Source organism: Danio rerio, chromosome 5 (assembly GCF_052040795.2).
Source record: "Danio rerio strain M-AB ecotype USA chromosome 5, GRCz13ab, whole genome shotgun sequence".
NCBI classification, from domain to species: domain Eukaryota; kingdom Metazoa; phylum Chordata; class Actinopteri; order Cypriniformes; family Danionidae; genus Danio; species Danio rerio.
In genome coordinates this window covers 14,144,732-14,163,148 of record NC_141025.1, presented here as the reverse complement: position 1 = coordinate 14,163,148, position 18,417 = coordinate 14,144,732, and the positions used below count along the sequence as shown (strand labels likewise).

At 36.0% G+C, this 18,417-nt stretch overlaps 1 protein-coding gene across 51 annotated transcripts in view; it reads right to left on the bottom strand.

The window, feature by feature from the left end:
• ydjc (YdjC chitooligosaccharide deacetylase homolog) overlaps positions 1-18,417 on the bottom strand; it is a 61,791-nt gene that overhangs the window by 2,650 nt on the left and 40,724 nt on the right. For 4 of the 51 annotated variants that reach the window (XR_015490454.1, XR_015490469.1, XR_015490481.1 and 1 more), the window contains exons 2-7: positions 12,259-12,437; positions 9,253-9,409; positions 7,821-7,920; positions 5,268-5,445; positions 2,124-3,028; positions 230-1,531 (exon numbers count right to left, since the gene is read on the bottom strand). Coding sequence is in view for 11 of the 51 variants with exons in the window: in XM_087252638.1 (XP_087108764.1) it covers positions 2,686-3,028; positions 5,268-5,445; positions 7,821-7,920; positions 9,253-9,409; positions 12,259-12,437 (957 nt within the window). In the remaining 40 variants the exon portion in view is untranslated. Of the gene's footprint in view, positions 1-229; positions 3,029-5,267; positions 5,446-7,820; positions 7,921-9,252; positions 9,410-12,258; positions 12,438-14,448; positions 14,551-18,417 lie in introns of those variants that run through there. The other 47 variants (XR_015490461.1, XR_015490473.1, XR_015490474.1 and 44 more) reach the window with 33 other exon arrangements.

Sequence of the window (18,417 nt, the reverse complement as noted above, 5' to 3'; positions counted from 1 at the left end):
TATTTGTTACTATAAAAGTAAAATTTCTGAGCCAACACAAGAGTCCGACAAAAATGCTCATTTCAGAATATATCAAACAGCATTGAAGTTTTTGTATTTAAACTTCATTTCTGATTGGTTTGTCTCTTTATACTTATTGTAAAATCTTAGAATTAATCACCGATACAGAAACAACCTTTTTGATTTTTATATTTTTTGCGATCATATTATTTGTCCCAAAGAAAGAAAGTAAAAGGGACTGTGCTTTTAATTCAGGTTCATAAAAATATCATAAATATATTCATTACAAACAGTGTACCCCAAAAAAACATCTTTTTTAAATATATAAAGTAATCGCTACATGTTCAGTTGTTAAAATCTTCACATAGTACATTACGGTCATTAAAACAGTACTGCTATTGGAGTGTACAGTTCTCTATAACAGTGTTTCTCAACCACTTTCCTGGAAAACCACCAACTCTGCACATTTTCAATGTTTCCTTAAACACACCTGATTCAGATCATCAGCTCATTAGCAGAGACAAAAACCTGTAATGGGTGACAGACGAAGGAGACATCCATGCAGTGCTGGTGGTTCTCCAGGAACATGGTTGAGAAACACTGCTCTTTAATATCAATATGGATTTCAGAGAATTTTTCTGATCAAATCCAGGCAAAGTTGCACATTCCTCTAGTAAAAACTACGCCGGAGCAGCTTTACTAGATAATATCACGTTAAAATTTGAAAAACTGCAATCTAACTTCATCTTGGAAGGTTTTGTTGAATAATTACAATAATACAGTGTTTCTCAACCACTTTCCTGGAGGACCACCAGCTCTGCACATTTTCTATGTCTCCTTAAATAAACACACCTGTTTCAGATCATCCTTTCATTAGCAAGAGACTGAAAGACCTGTAATGGCTGTGAAAAAGGAGACTTCCAAAACATGCCGAGCAGGTGGTCCTTCAGAGACATGGTTGAGAAACACTGCTCTAAAATATCAATATAGATTTGAGAGTTTTTCTGATCAAATCCAGCTTAAATTGCACATTCCTCTAGTAAGAACTAACCCAGGGCAGCTTTAATAAATAATAGCATGCTAAAATTTTAAAACGGTGCAATCTAACTTCATCTTGGGTGTTTTGTTGAACAATTATTATAATACAGTGTTTCTCAACCGCTTTCCTGAAGGACCACCAGCTCTGCACATTTTCCATGTCTCCTTAATCAAACACACCTAACTCAGATCATCATTTCATTAGCAGAGACTGGAAGATCTGTTATGGGAGTGACAGACAAAGGAGACATCCAAAACATGCAATGTTGGTGGTCCTCCAGGATTGTGGTTGAGAAACACTGCTTTATAATATCAACATGGATTTGAGTTTTTCTGATCAAATCCAGGCAAAATTGCACATTCCTCTATTAAGAACATACCCAGAGCAGCTTTACTACATAATATCATGTTAAAATTTAAAAACTGCAATCTAACTTCATCTTGGGGGTTTTGTGGAACAATTACTGCAATACAGTGTTTCTCAACCACTTTCCTGGAGGACCACCAGCTCTGCACATTTTCCATGCCTCTACATCAGCTCATTAGCAGAGACTGCAAGACATGTAATGGGTGTGACAGACAAAGGAGACTTCCAAAACATGCAGTTTTGGTGGTCCTCCAAGAATGTGGTTGAGAAACACTGCTATAATATACTTCTCTACTTTAAAGGGATAGTTCACCCAAATATAAAAATTTGGGTTTCAGTCACTCAATATTGTCTTGTTCCAAACCAGTTGGAGTTTTGTCCTGTTGAACACAAAGGAAGATATTTTGAAGAATGTTAAAAAAACCTGTAACTATTCACTTCCGTAGTGTTTGTTTTTCCCAAATATGGAGGTCAATAGTTACAGGTTTTCAGCTTTCTTCGAAATATATTTTCTTTTAGGTTCAACAGAAACTTGTAAATCATTAGAACTATTTCATGGTAAGTACATTTTCATTTTGGGGTGAACTAACCCTTCAACATGTAGCAGCTTAAGATGATTTAGCATGGCTTTGGAAGCAGCACAAAAAAGAACCGAATGCCATTTTTCTGGCTTTTCCCAAAATCAAGCATTCAGTCTATTTCGGTGTTTCTCAACCACGTTGCTAATGAGCTGATGATCAGAATCAGGTGTGTTTGGTTAAGGAGGCAGAAAACATGCAGAGCTGGTGGTCCTCTAGGACTGTGGTTGAGAAACACTGATCTAGAGCAGTGTTTCTCAACCTCGTTCCTGAAGGACCACCAAACACTGCATGTTTTGGATGTCTCCTTTGTCACACCAACTGCAGGTTTGTCAGTCTACTAATGAGCTGATGGTCTGAATCCGGGTGTGTTTGGTAAAAAGTGCAAAGCTGGTGGTCCTCAAGAAACGTGGTTGAGAAACACTGATCTGGAGCAGTGTTTCTCAACCACATTCCTGAAGGACCACCAACACTGCATGTTTTGGATGTCTCCTTTTTCACACCCATTACAGGTTTGTCAGTGTACTAATGAGCTTGATGATCTGAATCGGGTGTGTTTGGATAAGAAGACATGCCAAAATGTGCAAAGCTGGTGGTTCTTCAGGAACGTGGTTGAGAAACACTGCTCTATATAATAATCTTTTGAGGTATGAGTCGAGATCTTCTATCCTTAATGTTATCCAACCGAATACTCTGAAGTGTTTAAAAGTCTTTGAAAGCACACAGATGGATTCCTTGTTGCCTGTAAAAGTTGAGCACCATTGGGTCTCTTAATGTGTTCAGCTCATGTAGTCGATCTGTGGACTGTGAAAAGTCGTCCGGTCCTTCTCCGCATCCACCCTGCTGAGGTTGACTGGGATATCCTGGATGCACCATGAGCTCTGCCGTAACCGGTCGGTAGCAGTTGCTCGCTGCATTGTTGGACTGTGTCAGAATCAATGGAGAAGATACACCGTCGTCCAGTGAAGCTTCCAAAGCACGTTTTAGGTTGGACAAACACATGTTCTTACCCATGGTGCTTAGGCCCAGGTACACATCAGGCCATCTGAGGAGCCATACAAAAACAGCAACGAGTTCATTCGGTTTCATCTGGGAAAATTAGATTTGATTAAACATAATACAGTGGAAAAAACGTGCTGAATAAGTTGGCGGTTCATTCTGCTGTGGCGACCCCAGATTAATAAAGGGACCCAGCCGACAAGAAAATGAATGAATAATACAGTGGAGAAAATAAGTATTGAACGTGTCATGTTTACTCCTGGGAATATTTGTAAAGGAGCTGTTGACATGGAATTGAACCAGATTTTGGTAAAAACCCAAACAATACAATTATAAAAATAAAACAAACAAAAAACTGTCATACCGATGAAACAACACAAGAAGAAAGTGCTGATCAACTGAAATGAATTTAGTACTTTATATAAAAGGCTGTTTTGGTGATGGCAGCTTAAATACGCCTCTCATATGGAGAATGAAGTCACATAAAGTTCTCAGATGTGAGTTTTTCACAGACTTCAACAGAGTGTAAAAATCTGGATGTTTCTGTGGGTCTCATCTACCAAATCGGATCTTTAATTTGTGTTCTTTATTGGATTCGTATCAGGGGATTGGCTGGGCCATTCCACAGCTTGATTTTCTTTCTCTGAAAGCATTTGAAAGTTTCCTTTGCTGTGTTTTGGATCATTGTCTTGCTGAAATGTCTCTTCATCATTCTGCTAATGTAGATGTTGGACTGAAGCAGCTGATATTCATTTACAAATGATGAAGGGTAGAAGGTTGCTGAAAAACCAGCTGCTGTCTGGGCTTTTACTGCCTTTTTACCTCTCCCTTTCTTCATGTGTTCAATAAATTTTCCCTGTGTCATTTCATTTTATTACACATAACTTAATTTTTTAACTAATTAGATTTGTTTCCTTTGCATATATGGATTGCTTTGGTTGTTACCAAAATCCAAATAATAAAAAAAAATCAACGGCACCTTTAGAAATATGTTTCGTATTCAATACTTACTTACCCCACTGTATGGTTGGCCAGAAGCCACAGTACACATCTAATTTGTAGAATCACTGCAAAGTTTAACCATAGCACGAGGAAAGTTTATCATCTGCATGTGTTTTTAAAGCCTATGACTGCTCACTGCAAAAAAAATGCTTTTCTTACTTGATATTTGGACTAGAAACAAGTCTAAAAATCTTAAATTAAGAAGCATTTTCTAGACAAGCAAAAAATATTGTCTTGTTTTCAGAAGTAATATGGTGTTTTTTCTTAACGAGCAAAATAATCAATGCAGAAAAGCATTTTTCTATTTTAGACTCCTCAGATAACTGTCAGAGCCATCTATTCATACAATCTGGTGAAACTGTAGTCATATCACAACAGTTATCACAGAAAAATTTAATATCGCAGATTTTTCCAATATCATGCAGCCCTAAAATGTAGACAAGATTTAAAACACGAAATGCATGTAGGAAATATTTTATAACATTTAGCAGTAATTAATACCAATTTTCATTTTTTTGGGTGAACTAACCCTTTAATGTGGGCTTTTATTCTTATTTACACACTAATAAGCAAACATAAGATGAACAGTACTTTCTTGACATGAGAGAACAAACTCACTGGTTGCATATCAAGCAAACATCATGACCAAATTTAAATTCTGCTGTTCATCGATTGTTGTTCAATGATTTATATGTGAATAAAACCAACTAGTTTATCATAAAATGAGTTTGTGTTACCTGGTTTGACCTGGATTAAACCACTTCATTCATTTTTGTTTTATACACGTGACCCTGAATCACAAAAACAGTCATAATTTTCATTGTCATTATCAAAATTTGACAATTTAGAAATATTCATCACCCAAAAGCTGATTAAATGAGTTTTCCCAGTGTCTTATGGTTTGTTAGGACAGGACATTATTTGGTTGAGATGCAACTATTAGAACATCTTGAATATAAGGGTCCGTAAAAATTTGAGTATTATTAAATATGCATTTAAAGTTGTTCAAATTCCCTTCTTAGCATTGCACATTACTAATTAAAAATTTAGTTACAGAATTATTATTTTTTTTCGATAATTTTGACTCTATTCGCAAATATATACCCATGCAATCAAAATAGTTTTCTGATCCAGGGTCATTTATGTGTTAATATAACTTCATGAATAATTGGAAACATCAAAGTTTTGTGTTAACTGATACATTAGGAGGGACAAAAATCTCAGATTTTATTTATAAAAATCCTCATTTATATTCCAAAGATGAACAGCGTTGCATCACAAACCTGATTCCATTCCGATGAAAAACCTCAACAGATTCAAGGGCATCTTTTTCCACCTGCGCGTTGAATTCTCTCAGATGGGATGGGAGGAAGTTGCAAAACCTCAGACCGGGCTCTATAGGGACCCGGGTGTAGGTGATCCCAAAATCAGAGAGAACTTGTGCAAAGACCTCTCGCACATCTGAAAAAAATATTTTTTTTTAATTATATTCAGCAAGGACTCATTAAATAAAAGTAAAAATGACAAAGACGATATCTTTAATGTTACAAAAGATTTTAGCTTAAAAAAATATCTTCTTTTGAAACAAATTTAATAGTTTCCAGAACATTATTAAGCCCAATGAACATTGAAAATATAAAACAAAACATTTCAGTATATCAAGTCAGTATATTAGAACGATTTCTGAAAGGTCATGTGACACTAAAGAATACAGTGGTAAGGCTTAATTCAGCTTTGCCTCGCACAAATAAATGTCAATTCAGACCATATTCAACTGCATAACATATACTTTAAATAGTAATAATATTTCACAATATTTACTGTATTTCAGACCAAATACAGCAGGTAAAATAATTAAGCACATCACCAATTTTTTAGAAAAACATATTTCTGAAGGTGCTGTTTTCTTTTGATGTTGGAAACAACCAAAGTAATCCATACATACAAAGAAAAGAATTGTTTAGAAATTGTGTATTAAAATGGAATGACACAGGGAATAAGTATCGAACACATGAAGAAAGGGAGGTGCAAAAATGCATGGAAAGCCCAGACAGCAGCTGAAATATCTCAGTAGTTTTCAGCAATCCTGCCCCTCAGCAGTCTAAATAAATATTAGTTGCTTTAGGGCCGGTACACACCAAGCAGTCTCGTTCCAACTAGACCAAAAAGCAGCACGTGAACATACCGAATAGACGAAAGCAGACTAAGCAAAGAGTGCGCATTCGGTGCCTGCGTGGGAGGATGCGTCTCTGCGCACACAGTAGCTGTTTATACAGCAAGAAACCGTTATCTAGACAAGTGGTACCCAACCTTTTTATCATTGCGCACCACGAGCCATGTGACAAGAACTGACCAATCAGATTTTACCCGGTCCACGGTAAAATTTTCAAGCGTTGATTGTTTGCTAAAAAGGTTGGGGACCACTAGTCTAGATAATGGTTTCTTGTTATAGAAACACCTACTGTGTGTGAAGAAAAAAAAAAGAATAACAATAACACTGAGCAATGCCTGTAGCTGTCATTACAAAAAAAAGCCTTTTATACAAAGTATTACATTCACCTCAGTAGTTCAGTAGTACACTTCGTGTAACCTTATTGTTATTACACATGATTATTTACAAAAAAAGGTTTGGGTTCTAGCTCTTTTATATATATAGGAGCTACAAGCATTGCTCAGGTGCGATTGTTATTCCTTTATTTTTCCAAACTTCAACAGAGGTTAAAAATCTTGACGGTTATGTGGGTCTCGTCTATAAACTCTGATCTTTAGTTCTAATTTTCTATTGGATTCAAGTCAGGTGATTGGCTGGTCATTCTAGCAGCTTTATTTTCTTTTCTGAAACCAGTGGAGAGTTGCTCTTGGCTGCTTTTGTGATAATTGTCTTGCCGAAATGTCCAGTTGGGGGCAGTGGCGTAGCGCAAAATGCGGAGGCCCCCCTGCAGGGATCGCTGATGGGGCCCCCTGATGAAGTCATACGTCAATTTGCATATCACTGACGTCATCACGTTCTACCGTTTCTGTTTAACAGCCTATGGTTAATAAAGGGGTATTTATAATTGCACTACACTTTATATAAGGATGTTTATTTAACTACATATATTGCTGTTTGAATACAGTATATCATTATAGATGTGTAACGTTAGTGAATGTGCAGTAATCTCTCATATGAAATAAACTCAGACAAGTTCAGAAACTGTCACTAAAATATCTGTGATTGTGAAAAAGAAAAGAATAAACGGTCCAAATAAATTGTTAAAATAAAGTGGAAGTAGATCGATTTGACATTACAAGTGAAATACCTTCACACTGCCTGTGCTAAATCATTTGTCGTCGGTACGCAGAGGGGTGATCTGCTCTCGGGCTGCAGGTGGGAGAGGCTGCTGTACGAGGACTGACTGGGCCGCCTGTCAGTGCTGTGAGGCGGGGGAGGGGCCGGCCCATCACACGCAGCTCGTTGAGAAGAGTAGGGACGGTACAGTATGGAAAAATGACAGTCTAAAAAAATCTCCAATAACACACAAAAAAGTCGCTAGGGGGTCTGAAAAGTCGCTAAATTTAGTGACAAAGTCGCTAAGTTGGCAACATTGGCGGCAAGCATTCAGAATGAAGTAGTCCACCGCTTGAGAGGTGTTCAGAGAACACAGACGTGTGAACTTTGGTTCCGACCACAGTTGTCCCCAACAGTTTATTGAAAATCGCGACGACGCGGGGCCCCCTAATCACGCGGGGCCCCCCCGCGGTGCGTGCCCCGCGGGCCCGTCCGCTACGCCACTGGTTGGGGGCTGTTTCATGAGGGTCAAATATAAACGCTGGGATATATATATAAACACCATTACCTGGCAAAACGTGCACATGCTGGTGTCCGTCCATATGGTAAGGCATGTGGCCAATCAGTTCAAAGAAGCGATCCACCTGGGCTCTAAGCTCCGCCTCCACCTTTCACAAAGAAAACACAACACAGCTTAAGCAAACAGTATGAACAAATCAGACAAACAGATTTCAAATAGCAAAGCATTGAGGAGTGTTTCATGAATGACTAACTTGTCCTTGAACTTGTAAATATAAAAGGTTAATTTACAATAAAAACAGTCCAGAAAGACCAGTAATTGAAACTAAGCTTCACTAAACAACATGTATGGTAGCAAAAAAAAAAAAAAAGTCAGAGAAACAGTGAAAAAGAGTAAAAAAATATATATTACGTGAGTTTTTGGTGCAAACATACTGATACTACAACTGATAAGGAAAATGTGTATATTAAACGGCCACATTTTTTGCTGTTTTTGAGTGCCAACTTCAGTTCAATGAGTACATCAGTCATAATGACTCCTTATATGAGTAAGATAATAAAGCTCTTTCATGCAATTGACTTGAGCAACCTTTAACACTGCTATATAACATCAGATGTTCAAGTAAAATAACACACAGGCACACACACACTCAAGTTTGAATGCATTACATGTGTGTATGTACAATATTTTGCCTCAACTATTGCATATGTTTGCTTATTTTGTAGCCATTTGCTTTTGGGGTTGGGTCGAAAGACGATGCCATCATCCATCGCCGATGGCCAGTAGACATCAAGATGCAGAGTCAGCATCGCAATCCTCCACACCGCCCCCCTCGCAGCAGCAACCCGCTCACAAAAAATAATTTAAAATTGGTAGACATCGCCAAACCCTATTTGCTTTAGCAATATCGCAATGTTTCACCACATTTTCCACAGTTAGAGCGAGATCATGTCTATCAGCTCATAGTAACCTGTGTTAGCTACCTCTTCGCAAATACTTGGTTGATCACCATTGGCCACCAAGATCGTAGTCAAAAAAAGACGAATAGTCAGAACAGGCGGCAAAGAATCAATAACAAGAAAACAAGGCAAGGATTACAACACAGAAAGACTAGACAGGGTTAACGCTTCTTAATGCTACAAGTTAACAGGGAATAAGACTCAGCCAAGAGTGTGAGAATGTGAGGTGTATAAATAGTCCAAGTAATAAGTCAATCATGAGCTTCAGCTGTCTGTGAAAGTGTCTGAATGATTGTCAGCTGTGGCAGGAGTGATGAGTGCAAAGACTTCTGTTCTGGGAGTTCATATGAGTGGCACATATGAAGAGTTCTCCAACAATCTCCACAGGCTAGATCACTGGTGATCATGACACAATGGGAAAAATATTACATTGCCCGAAAGTTTTTGTGGTTAAGTCTGTATATCACACCATGTTCCCATGTGACATTTGGTTTTTTAATTGTTTGCTTGTTTCTATTCACCTCTGACATCTTGAGCTGACCACTGTGCAAAACTTCCCTGAAGCCCATCTTGCCATGAAAGAAACCATCCTTGTTGAGGAGTGTTGAACCCTTCAGTTCCTGAGACACTGGAAGACCTTCGGAGAGATTCGCATGGAGTCCAATGGGGATGTGGTACCTGTATGTCACAATCAAAAATGACATTTTGAGATTCTGTATTAGATTTTATTTATCTGGGGTCCACACAACAGAATGAACTGCCAACTATTACGGCATATGTTTTACACAGCGGATACCCTTCCAGCCGCAATACAGTACTGGGAAATACCCATACACTCACATTTACACTCATATACTACAGACAACTAGTTCACCTATAGCACTTGTCTTTGAACTGTGGGGGAAACCGGAGCACCCGTAAGAAACCCATGCCAACACAAGGAGAACATGAAAACTCCACACAGAAACTGGATCAGCCAGAACTTGAACAAGCGACCTTCTTGTTGTAAGGTGACAGTGCTAACCATTGAGCCACCATGTGGCAAAAAATATAAAAAATGTTTAGCTAGTTTTAGCCTGTTTATTTAGTTAATTAAAATAAATGTAATTTAAATGAAACGATTTTTATTAATAGGTAGCCAATTTGGTTCTTCTTTGATCCCTTTCTAACGTGGGTTTGGCAAAGTGTACCAAAAGCAAACATTTTTACCCAGCGTCCTACCAATTTTACCATAATTTTACCACAGTTTCACTTTCATAGTAAAAACACAGTTGCACAACTTGTTTAAAGACTTATTTTTACTCTCTAGCCTTTGAGTGATGCATGCATTTTATGTTATACCTGTATTTCAGCTCATACATATATTATTTTTCTCTTATATTTTTAATACTAATTTATATTTTATTTTTATTACTGTAAAGCATTTTGGATCAACTATGGTTGTGGAAAATTGTGCTCTATAAATAAAGTTTGCTTTGCACCGGCAGCCAGCTCTCTGGACTCTCACATGGTCGCCCACTGAAGCTAAGCAAGGTCAGTACCTGGATGGGAGACCACATGGGAAAGCTAGGTTGCTGCCGGAAGTGGTGTTAATGAGGCCAGCAGGGGGCGCTCAACCTGTGGTCTGTGTGGGTCCTAACACCCCAGTATTGTGAAGGGGACGCTATACTGCTCAGTAAGTGACATCTCATCTCAGATAAGACGTTAAACTGAAGCCCTGACTCTCTGTGGTCATTTAAAATCCCAGGATGTCCTTCGTAAAAGAGTAGGGGTTTAACCCCGTCATCCCAAATTTGCCAACTTGCCTCTGTCCATCATGGCCTCCTAACCATCCCCATATCATCACTCTGTCTCCTCTCTACCAATCAGCTGGTCTGTAGTGTGCAGTCTGGCCCAATATGGCTGCTGTCACATCATCCAAGTGGATGCTACACAATGGTGGTGGATAAGGAGATTCTCCCCAATATGAAAAGCACGTTGAGTGTCTAGAAAAGCGCTATATAAATTATTAGTTATTATTATTATTATTATTATTATTATTACATTATGCTTTCAGTTACACTTATGAAAAAACAAAAACTTATATTATTTAATCAAAAAAGTGCATTACTCTAATATATTCCTAACATAACATTTCATTTGAATATCCACTATTTTTTGCAAGCAATGTTTTCTGGAAGCATGGTAATAGTTAGTGATTTGTGAATTGTAAATTATCCTGATTTGTTGCACAAGAGCCCCTTTCACACAGTGATACCGGTAAATTTCTGGAAAATTTCCGGAACGACTTTACCGTTATATTCAAAAAAGCGCTGTCCACACAGATGAGGACGTTACGGAAATTTTCCGGAAAAGAGCATTCACACATCCATTCCAAAATACCGGTAAATTCTGACATCATTAACCACAAATGAGCTTTAAACGGCTGCGCTTGTATTTGTAAACATTTTACTAAATTACAAACTCTGTGGATGATCAATATTGTGAACAACTTTCGCAGGATCACTTTCGCATGTCGAGATGTTCATAATATGTGCGTGTGCAGGCGCTTTTCACAGGCGCACGCAAAGCTTGAAGGTAAACAAACAACGGCTTATCATAAGCATCTCATCGATGATTATTTACACAGTTGGCATTAAGAAGAACATATAAACGTGATCTGACTAACTTCTAGCAGCTAAATGTGTCTGGAAAAATATTCAAAGGCTTTTATTCTTACAAACCGCGCGGACGTAAATGCGTCTGACTGTTGTGATTGGCTAAAGCAGACGTCTCACGTCAGCACGTTCTAGACATGCACGCGCTTATTATGGCAATCTTCCTTCTGCATTCACACAGCGCAGCATTCCGGCAAATTGCCGGTAATGTTACAACTTCTCTTTTCGGAAAATAGCCCGAACGAATTTACCGGTATTTTCAAAAAGGACCTGTTCACACATACAACCTTTCCGGAAAATTGCCGGCAATTTTCCGGAAAGGTCTGTATGTGTGAAAGGGGCTAAGGTTTCTGCTGGTTTTCTGTGTCATTGTTGTGTTGTAAATTAGTTTTTAATTTGTGGTTTGTGTCAGACGGCTGTGTAATGAATGCAAACAGCACTGTTTAATGCTTATGTAAACAACCCATTTGCTTAATCTAAAAGATAAACAGTCCATACAGTATGCAATTCAAATAAGTAATGTTGCATTCTGTGACGCATCTGCAGAGTACTACAATGTTACAGTTTATCAGTTTGTAAAATCAGTCATGGCACCAGCACAGCCTCCAACATTATTACACAGGCAGCACCACTGATTCACAATCTGGAGCCCTGAAACACGTCCTGCAACTTTGTAGTAAACAAACATTGTCAGCACATGTGCACAAGAACTTACCTCTATACTATCTACAGTATCTACCCTATCAGCTTTTACTGTCGGCCTACTCTTATCTTTGGCAGGAGGTTTAACCTGTTCACTTGTCTGAAGGGAGTTTTGTATAAACATAAGAGACTTGAAATGAAAAGTAGCGACAGTTTTAACAGCAGTACCTTTTAGCCAGGTCTGCCGCGTGTTTCGCTGACACTGCATTCACCAGGAGAGAGACATTGGAAATGCCACCAGCTCTGAAACAATCCACAATCCCTTGATTTCTCCTCTCGCAGTACCCAAAATCATCTCCTGTCACCACCAGCTTCACTTTGGGTTGAGGCATCTTCTCCTCGCCGAGCTGATGAAAGAGAAAAACACAAACTGGTATCACTTCTTATACATAGGGCTGCACAATATATCGCTTCAGCATCGATATCACAATGTGCGAATCTGCAATAGTCACATCACAGGATCTGCAATGTTGCGTAGGGATTGCAATTAAGCAGAAAACACAACAATTTTTAGGCCTCCATGTTACTATGCAGGATTTCAAGCGAATTTAAACCATGTGGGCACTAGAAAGGATCAAATGTATAGCTTTAACAAAGAATAACTGCATTTAATCATTTCTACAATGAAGACTATAGTAGTCAACATTTAAAGTGGATCAAAAATGTCTTTCAAATATGATCCGAGACCAGAACGGATGTTGTTGAATGCTTTAATGAAAGGTTTTAGTGTTATTTTACATTTGATATTTTAATTTCTGTGTCTTAATACTATTAGACTCTGCAGAAAACCAGACAATACTGTATATTTAATTTGTATCTTTGTATTTATTATTTATGCTTGTTACAACATTGAACTCGCGATTGAGATTACTACAATATAATTGGGTAATGAGACTAATATTACTCCTGGAAGATTAAATAAATGAAACCCTAATATCCTGGATCGTTGCTTTTAATGCAATGTACATTTTTATTGTGTGTGGGAGTGTGAGGAGGAAGAAAAAGTTTAGGTGGAGGTGACTCGATATATTTCACAATTTTACTTCCATTCCAATTCTGTATGTCCAGGATTATGTATATTGAATATGTATGAAGACAGTTGTGCTTTGTCTACTAAAGAAAGAAAATTGATTGATTTATGTTTAATACAAGCAAGGCGTTGTATTGCTTTATGATGGAAAAATGTTTATTGCCCTACATTGGACTTTGGTTAAGAAACCTAATAACATGTTTGACTCTTGAAAAGAGAGAGAGAGAGTGAGAGAGAGAGAGTCAAAAAAAATTGAATTCATAGGGGAGCTATTAATTCTGACTTTAACTGTATATGGCAGAAAAACTAAATCTCACAATGTCCATTTTTTCCAATATTATAATATATATATATATATATATTTTTTTTTAATTTATATATATATATATTATGTATGGTATTGTTTATGTTGTGTGTGTGTGTGTGTGTGTGTGTGTGTGTGTGTGTGTGTGTGTGTGTGTGTGTGTGTGTGTGTGTGTGTGTGTGTGTGTGTGTGTGTGTGTGTGTGTGTGTGAATATATATGTGTACAGTTGAAGTCAGAATTATTAGCCCTTCTTAGAATTTTTTTCTTTTTTAAATATTTCCCTAATGATGTCTGATTATATTTTTTCTTCTGGAGAAAGTCTTATTTGTTTTATTTCGGCTAGAATAAAGGCAGTTTTTATTATTTAAGGGTCAAAAGTATTAGCCCCTTTAAGCTATATATTTTTTTCTGATAGTCTACAGAACAAACCATTGTTATACAATAACTTGCCTAACTACTTTAACCTTCCTAGTTAACCTAATTAACCTAGTTAAGCCTTTAAATGTCTCTTTAAACTGTATAGAAGTGTCTTGAAAATATCTAGTAAAATATTATGTGCTGTCATCATGGCAAAGATAAAATAAATCAGTTATTACAGAGGAGTTATTAAAACTAATATGGTTAGAAATGTGTTGAAAAAAAATCTCTCCATTAAACAGAAATTGGGGAAAAAATAAACAGGGGGGCAAATAATTCAGGGGAGTTAATAATTCTGACTTCAACTGTACATAGACATACATGAATCTTTAGATGGCATGACAATATCATTTTAAATATTTTATAAACATAATAAGTATTACTAATTGTTTTGCAAGAACTAAAACGTCACTAATTTATTTTCATCTTTCTTGACAACTATGTCAGTAAATCTATTAATTTTCTACCTGAAAATGAATAGTTGTTATAATCTTACCTATTATTTTTGTGCTGAACTCAACCATAATAAAACGTTAGAGTAATTAAATATTGTTTTACTTTTTAAAATACTGGCTAACTATACACAAATACATTAAGTTTACTCACCTGTCTTGTGTTATACTTTAGAGATTCAACAAATGGTGGTAGACTCAATAACAAATAAAATATCTCTAAATCTAATTACCGACCTTAAATAAGACAATTGTCACCGCAGTCAAGTGAGCCGCCACATGAGAACAACCGGTCAAGCTAGCCACCTCCAGTATTTTAATGCACTTCTGTTTGAGGAATTACGGTACAGAAGCTAGAGCAGTCAAAAACCTCACAAAGACATATATTTCAGCGGTTATTGGCCAAATGTGTCTAGTAAAAAGAAAACATGCATTATTTAAATCATAAATGTACCTTTTAAAATAAATATGAAAATATAAAACATTGAAATACATTTATTGCAGAGTTTTTTGAAGTTTTGCAAAAGTCTGCCAGAATAATTTAACACTGATTGAACTCATGCTTTTTTCACTGATATTAATAATTTCTTTAGACTTGACATGACATTTATGCCAACTTACAAGGCAAAAACAAAATGAAGTCTGCAAAAAACACCTGTTTTTTACTGCTATTGCTGAGAATTCTGCCATAGTTGACATGAAATATTCAATTAATTCTATTTCAGGATGACCTTGAATCAATTTCCATGCCAAAGGTGATTGGCATTTACAGCTGAATATGGCAGAAAAATAAAGGCAAAGTCTGCAAGAATACATCACTGATCATTTTCTGCTTTTTATACATGCACTAATAAAATTTCTTCAGAGTTGACAAGACATTTCAATAAATTCTAATTCAGGATGACCTTGATTCTTTCCATGGGAAATTTTATTGGCATTTACAGCTGAATATGGCAGAAAAATAAAGTGTGGAGAAGTACATTACATCACTGATTTTTTTTCTTGCTTTTGAGTTGACATGAAATATTCAATGAACTCTGAATCAGGATGGCCTTGACTCTTTACACACCAACTTTCATATAGAATTACTGCTGAATTTGGCAGAAAAATGGAGACAAAGCAAAAAAATTACATCACATCATCTTCTGCTTTATTTACCTGCACTATTGAAATTCTGTTAGAGTTGACAAAAAATGTCTAATCAATTCTAATTCAGAATGCCCCTGACTCTCCCCATGCCAACATTCTTAATGATTTACAGCTGAATTTGGCAGAAAAATAAAGATAAAGTATGGCGAAGTACATTACATCACTGATCCTTTCTTGCTTTTTCTACTGCTATAATTAAAAATTCTTTAAAGTTGACATGAAATAGTCAATAAATTCTCATTTAGGAGGACACTGACTGTTTACATACCAACTTTCACAAAGAAATACTGCTGAATTTGGCAGAAAAATAAGGACAAAGTCTGCCAAAAAATTACATCACTGATCCTTTCTTGCTTTTTCTACTGCTATAACTAAAATTCTTTCAGAGTTGACATGAAATAATCAATAAATTCTCATTTAGGAAGACACTGACTCTTTACATACCAACTTTCACATAGAAATACTGCTGAATTTGGCAGAAAAATAAGGACAAAGTCTGTAAAAAAATATTACATCACTGATCATTTCCTGATTTTTCTAGTGCTGTAATTAAAGTTCCTTCAGAGTTGACATGAAATAATTAATAAATTCTCATTTAGGAGGACACTGACTCTTTACATACCAACTTTCATATAGAATTACTGCTGAATTTGGCAGAAAAATGGAGACAAAGCAAAAAAATTACATCACATCATCTTCTGCTTTATTTACCTGCACTATTGAAATTCTGTTAGAGTTGACAAAAAATGTCTAATCAATTCTAATTCAGAATGCCCCTGACTCTCCCCATGCCAACATTCTTAATGATTTACAGCTGAATTTGGCAGAAAAATAAAGATAAAGTATGGCGAAGTACATTACATCACTGATCATTTCTTGCTTTTTCTACTGCTATAATTAAAAATTCTTTAAAGTTGACATGAAATAGTCAATAAATTCTCATTTAGGAGGACATTGACTCTATACATACCAACTTTCATATAGAAATACTGCTGAATTTGGCAGAAAAATGGAGACAAAGTCTGCCAAAAAAATTACATCACTGATCCTTTCTTGCTTTTTCTACTGCTATAACTAAAATTCCTTCAGAGTTGACATGAAATAATCAATAAATTCTTATTTAGGAGAACACTGACTCTTTACATACCAACTTTCACATAGAAATACTGCTGAATTTGGCAGAAAAATAAAGATCAAGTATGGAGAAGTACATTACATCACTGATCATTTCTTGCTTTTTCAAGTCATATAATTAAAAATTCTTCAAAGTTGACATGAAATATTCAATAAATTCTCATTTAGGAGGACACTGACTCTTTACATACCAACTTTCACATAGAAATACTGCTGAATTTGGCAGAAAAGATGAGACAAAGTCTGCAAAAAAATTACATCACTGATCATTTCTTGCATTTTCTACTGCTATAATTAAAAATTCTTCAGAGTTGACATGAAATAATTAATAAATTCTCATTTAGGAAGACACTGACTCATTACATACCAACTTTCACATAGAAATACTGCTGAATTTGGCAGAAAAATAAGGACAAAGTCTGTAAAAAATATTACATCACTGATCATTTCCTGATTTTTCTACTGCTATAATTAAAATTCCTTCAGAGTTGACATGAAATAATTAATAAATTCTCATTTAGGAGGACACTGACTCTTTACATACCAACTTTCACATAGAAATACTGCTGAACTTGGCAGAAAAATAAAGATAAAATATGCAAAAGTACATTATATCACTGATCATTTCTTGCTTTTCTACTGCTATTACAGTCGACAGAAAATAATAAATAAATTCTCATTTAGTATGAAACTGACTCTTTACATATTAACTCTAGGCTATACAACTGAATTTGGCAGAAAATTAAACATAAAAATCTGCAATAATGCATTACTGACCGTTTCCTGCTTGTCTACTGCTATTTATTGAAATTCTCTCAGTTGGCAAGAATTGTTCAACAATTTATTCTTCAAAATGACCTTGACTGCCAACATGCATCACTGATTATAACAGAATTTTTTCTTATGGCTTTTTATGCTTTGGCGTTAACATGGTGTTTTTGATAAATACTCTTAAAAAAAAAGATTCTGTCTATTTTAAGTTTCAGACGGTTTTATGGTAAACATTTTATATAAAGTATCTTAAAATACATTACAACACACCTAATTTCATATTCTTTATTCATTCATTTTCTTTTTAGCTTAGTCACTTTATTAATACGAGGTCGCCACAGTGGAATGTACCGCCAACTTATCCAGCACGTTTTACACAGTGGATGAACTTCCAGCTGCAACCCATCACTGGGAAACACCCATACACATCCAATCACACATACACTATGGCCAATTTAGCTTACTCAATTCCCCTATAGCACGTCTTTGGACTTGTGGGAGAAACTGCAGCATCCTGAAGAAACCCACAAGGACAAGGGGAGAACACGCAAACTCCACACAGAAATGCCAATTGACCCAGCCGAGGTTTCAACCAGCAACCTTCTTGCTGTAAAGTAATCATGCAACCCACTGCGCCACCTTACGCCCTAGTCTACAATTATTTTTTTTATTCAATTTCATTTTTTGCAATATGAGTTGCATGAGGACAATTGAGGACAAACTAATAGCTTATTTGCTTACAATTGTTCATCTTTTTCTTAGCCTACTTAATTAACATTGAAAGATTTGTCCTTTCTGTGGCGACCCGATTAGTCAGGGACTACGTAAAATGAATGAATGAATGAATGATGTTTACTTTCTTTTTATAATATTATTAATAATCATCCATATTTTTCTATATTGTTAACAAAATAAAAACCACTTACAATAACATTTACTTTTATATAGCCTGGATACAAATGATTTATTTATTGTCTAAAAAATTACATTTGGTTTCAGAAATTAAATTTAACAAAAGTGATTACTTGTATTTTTTAAAAATTACTTTTAACATTATACTCAAAACACT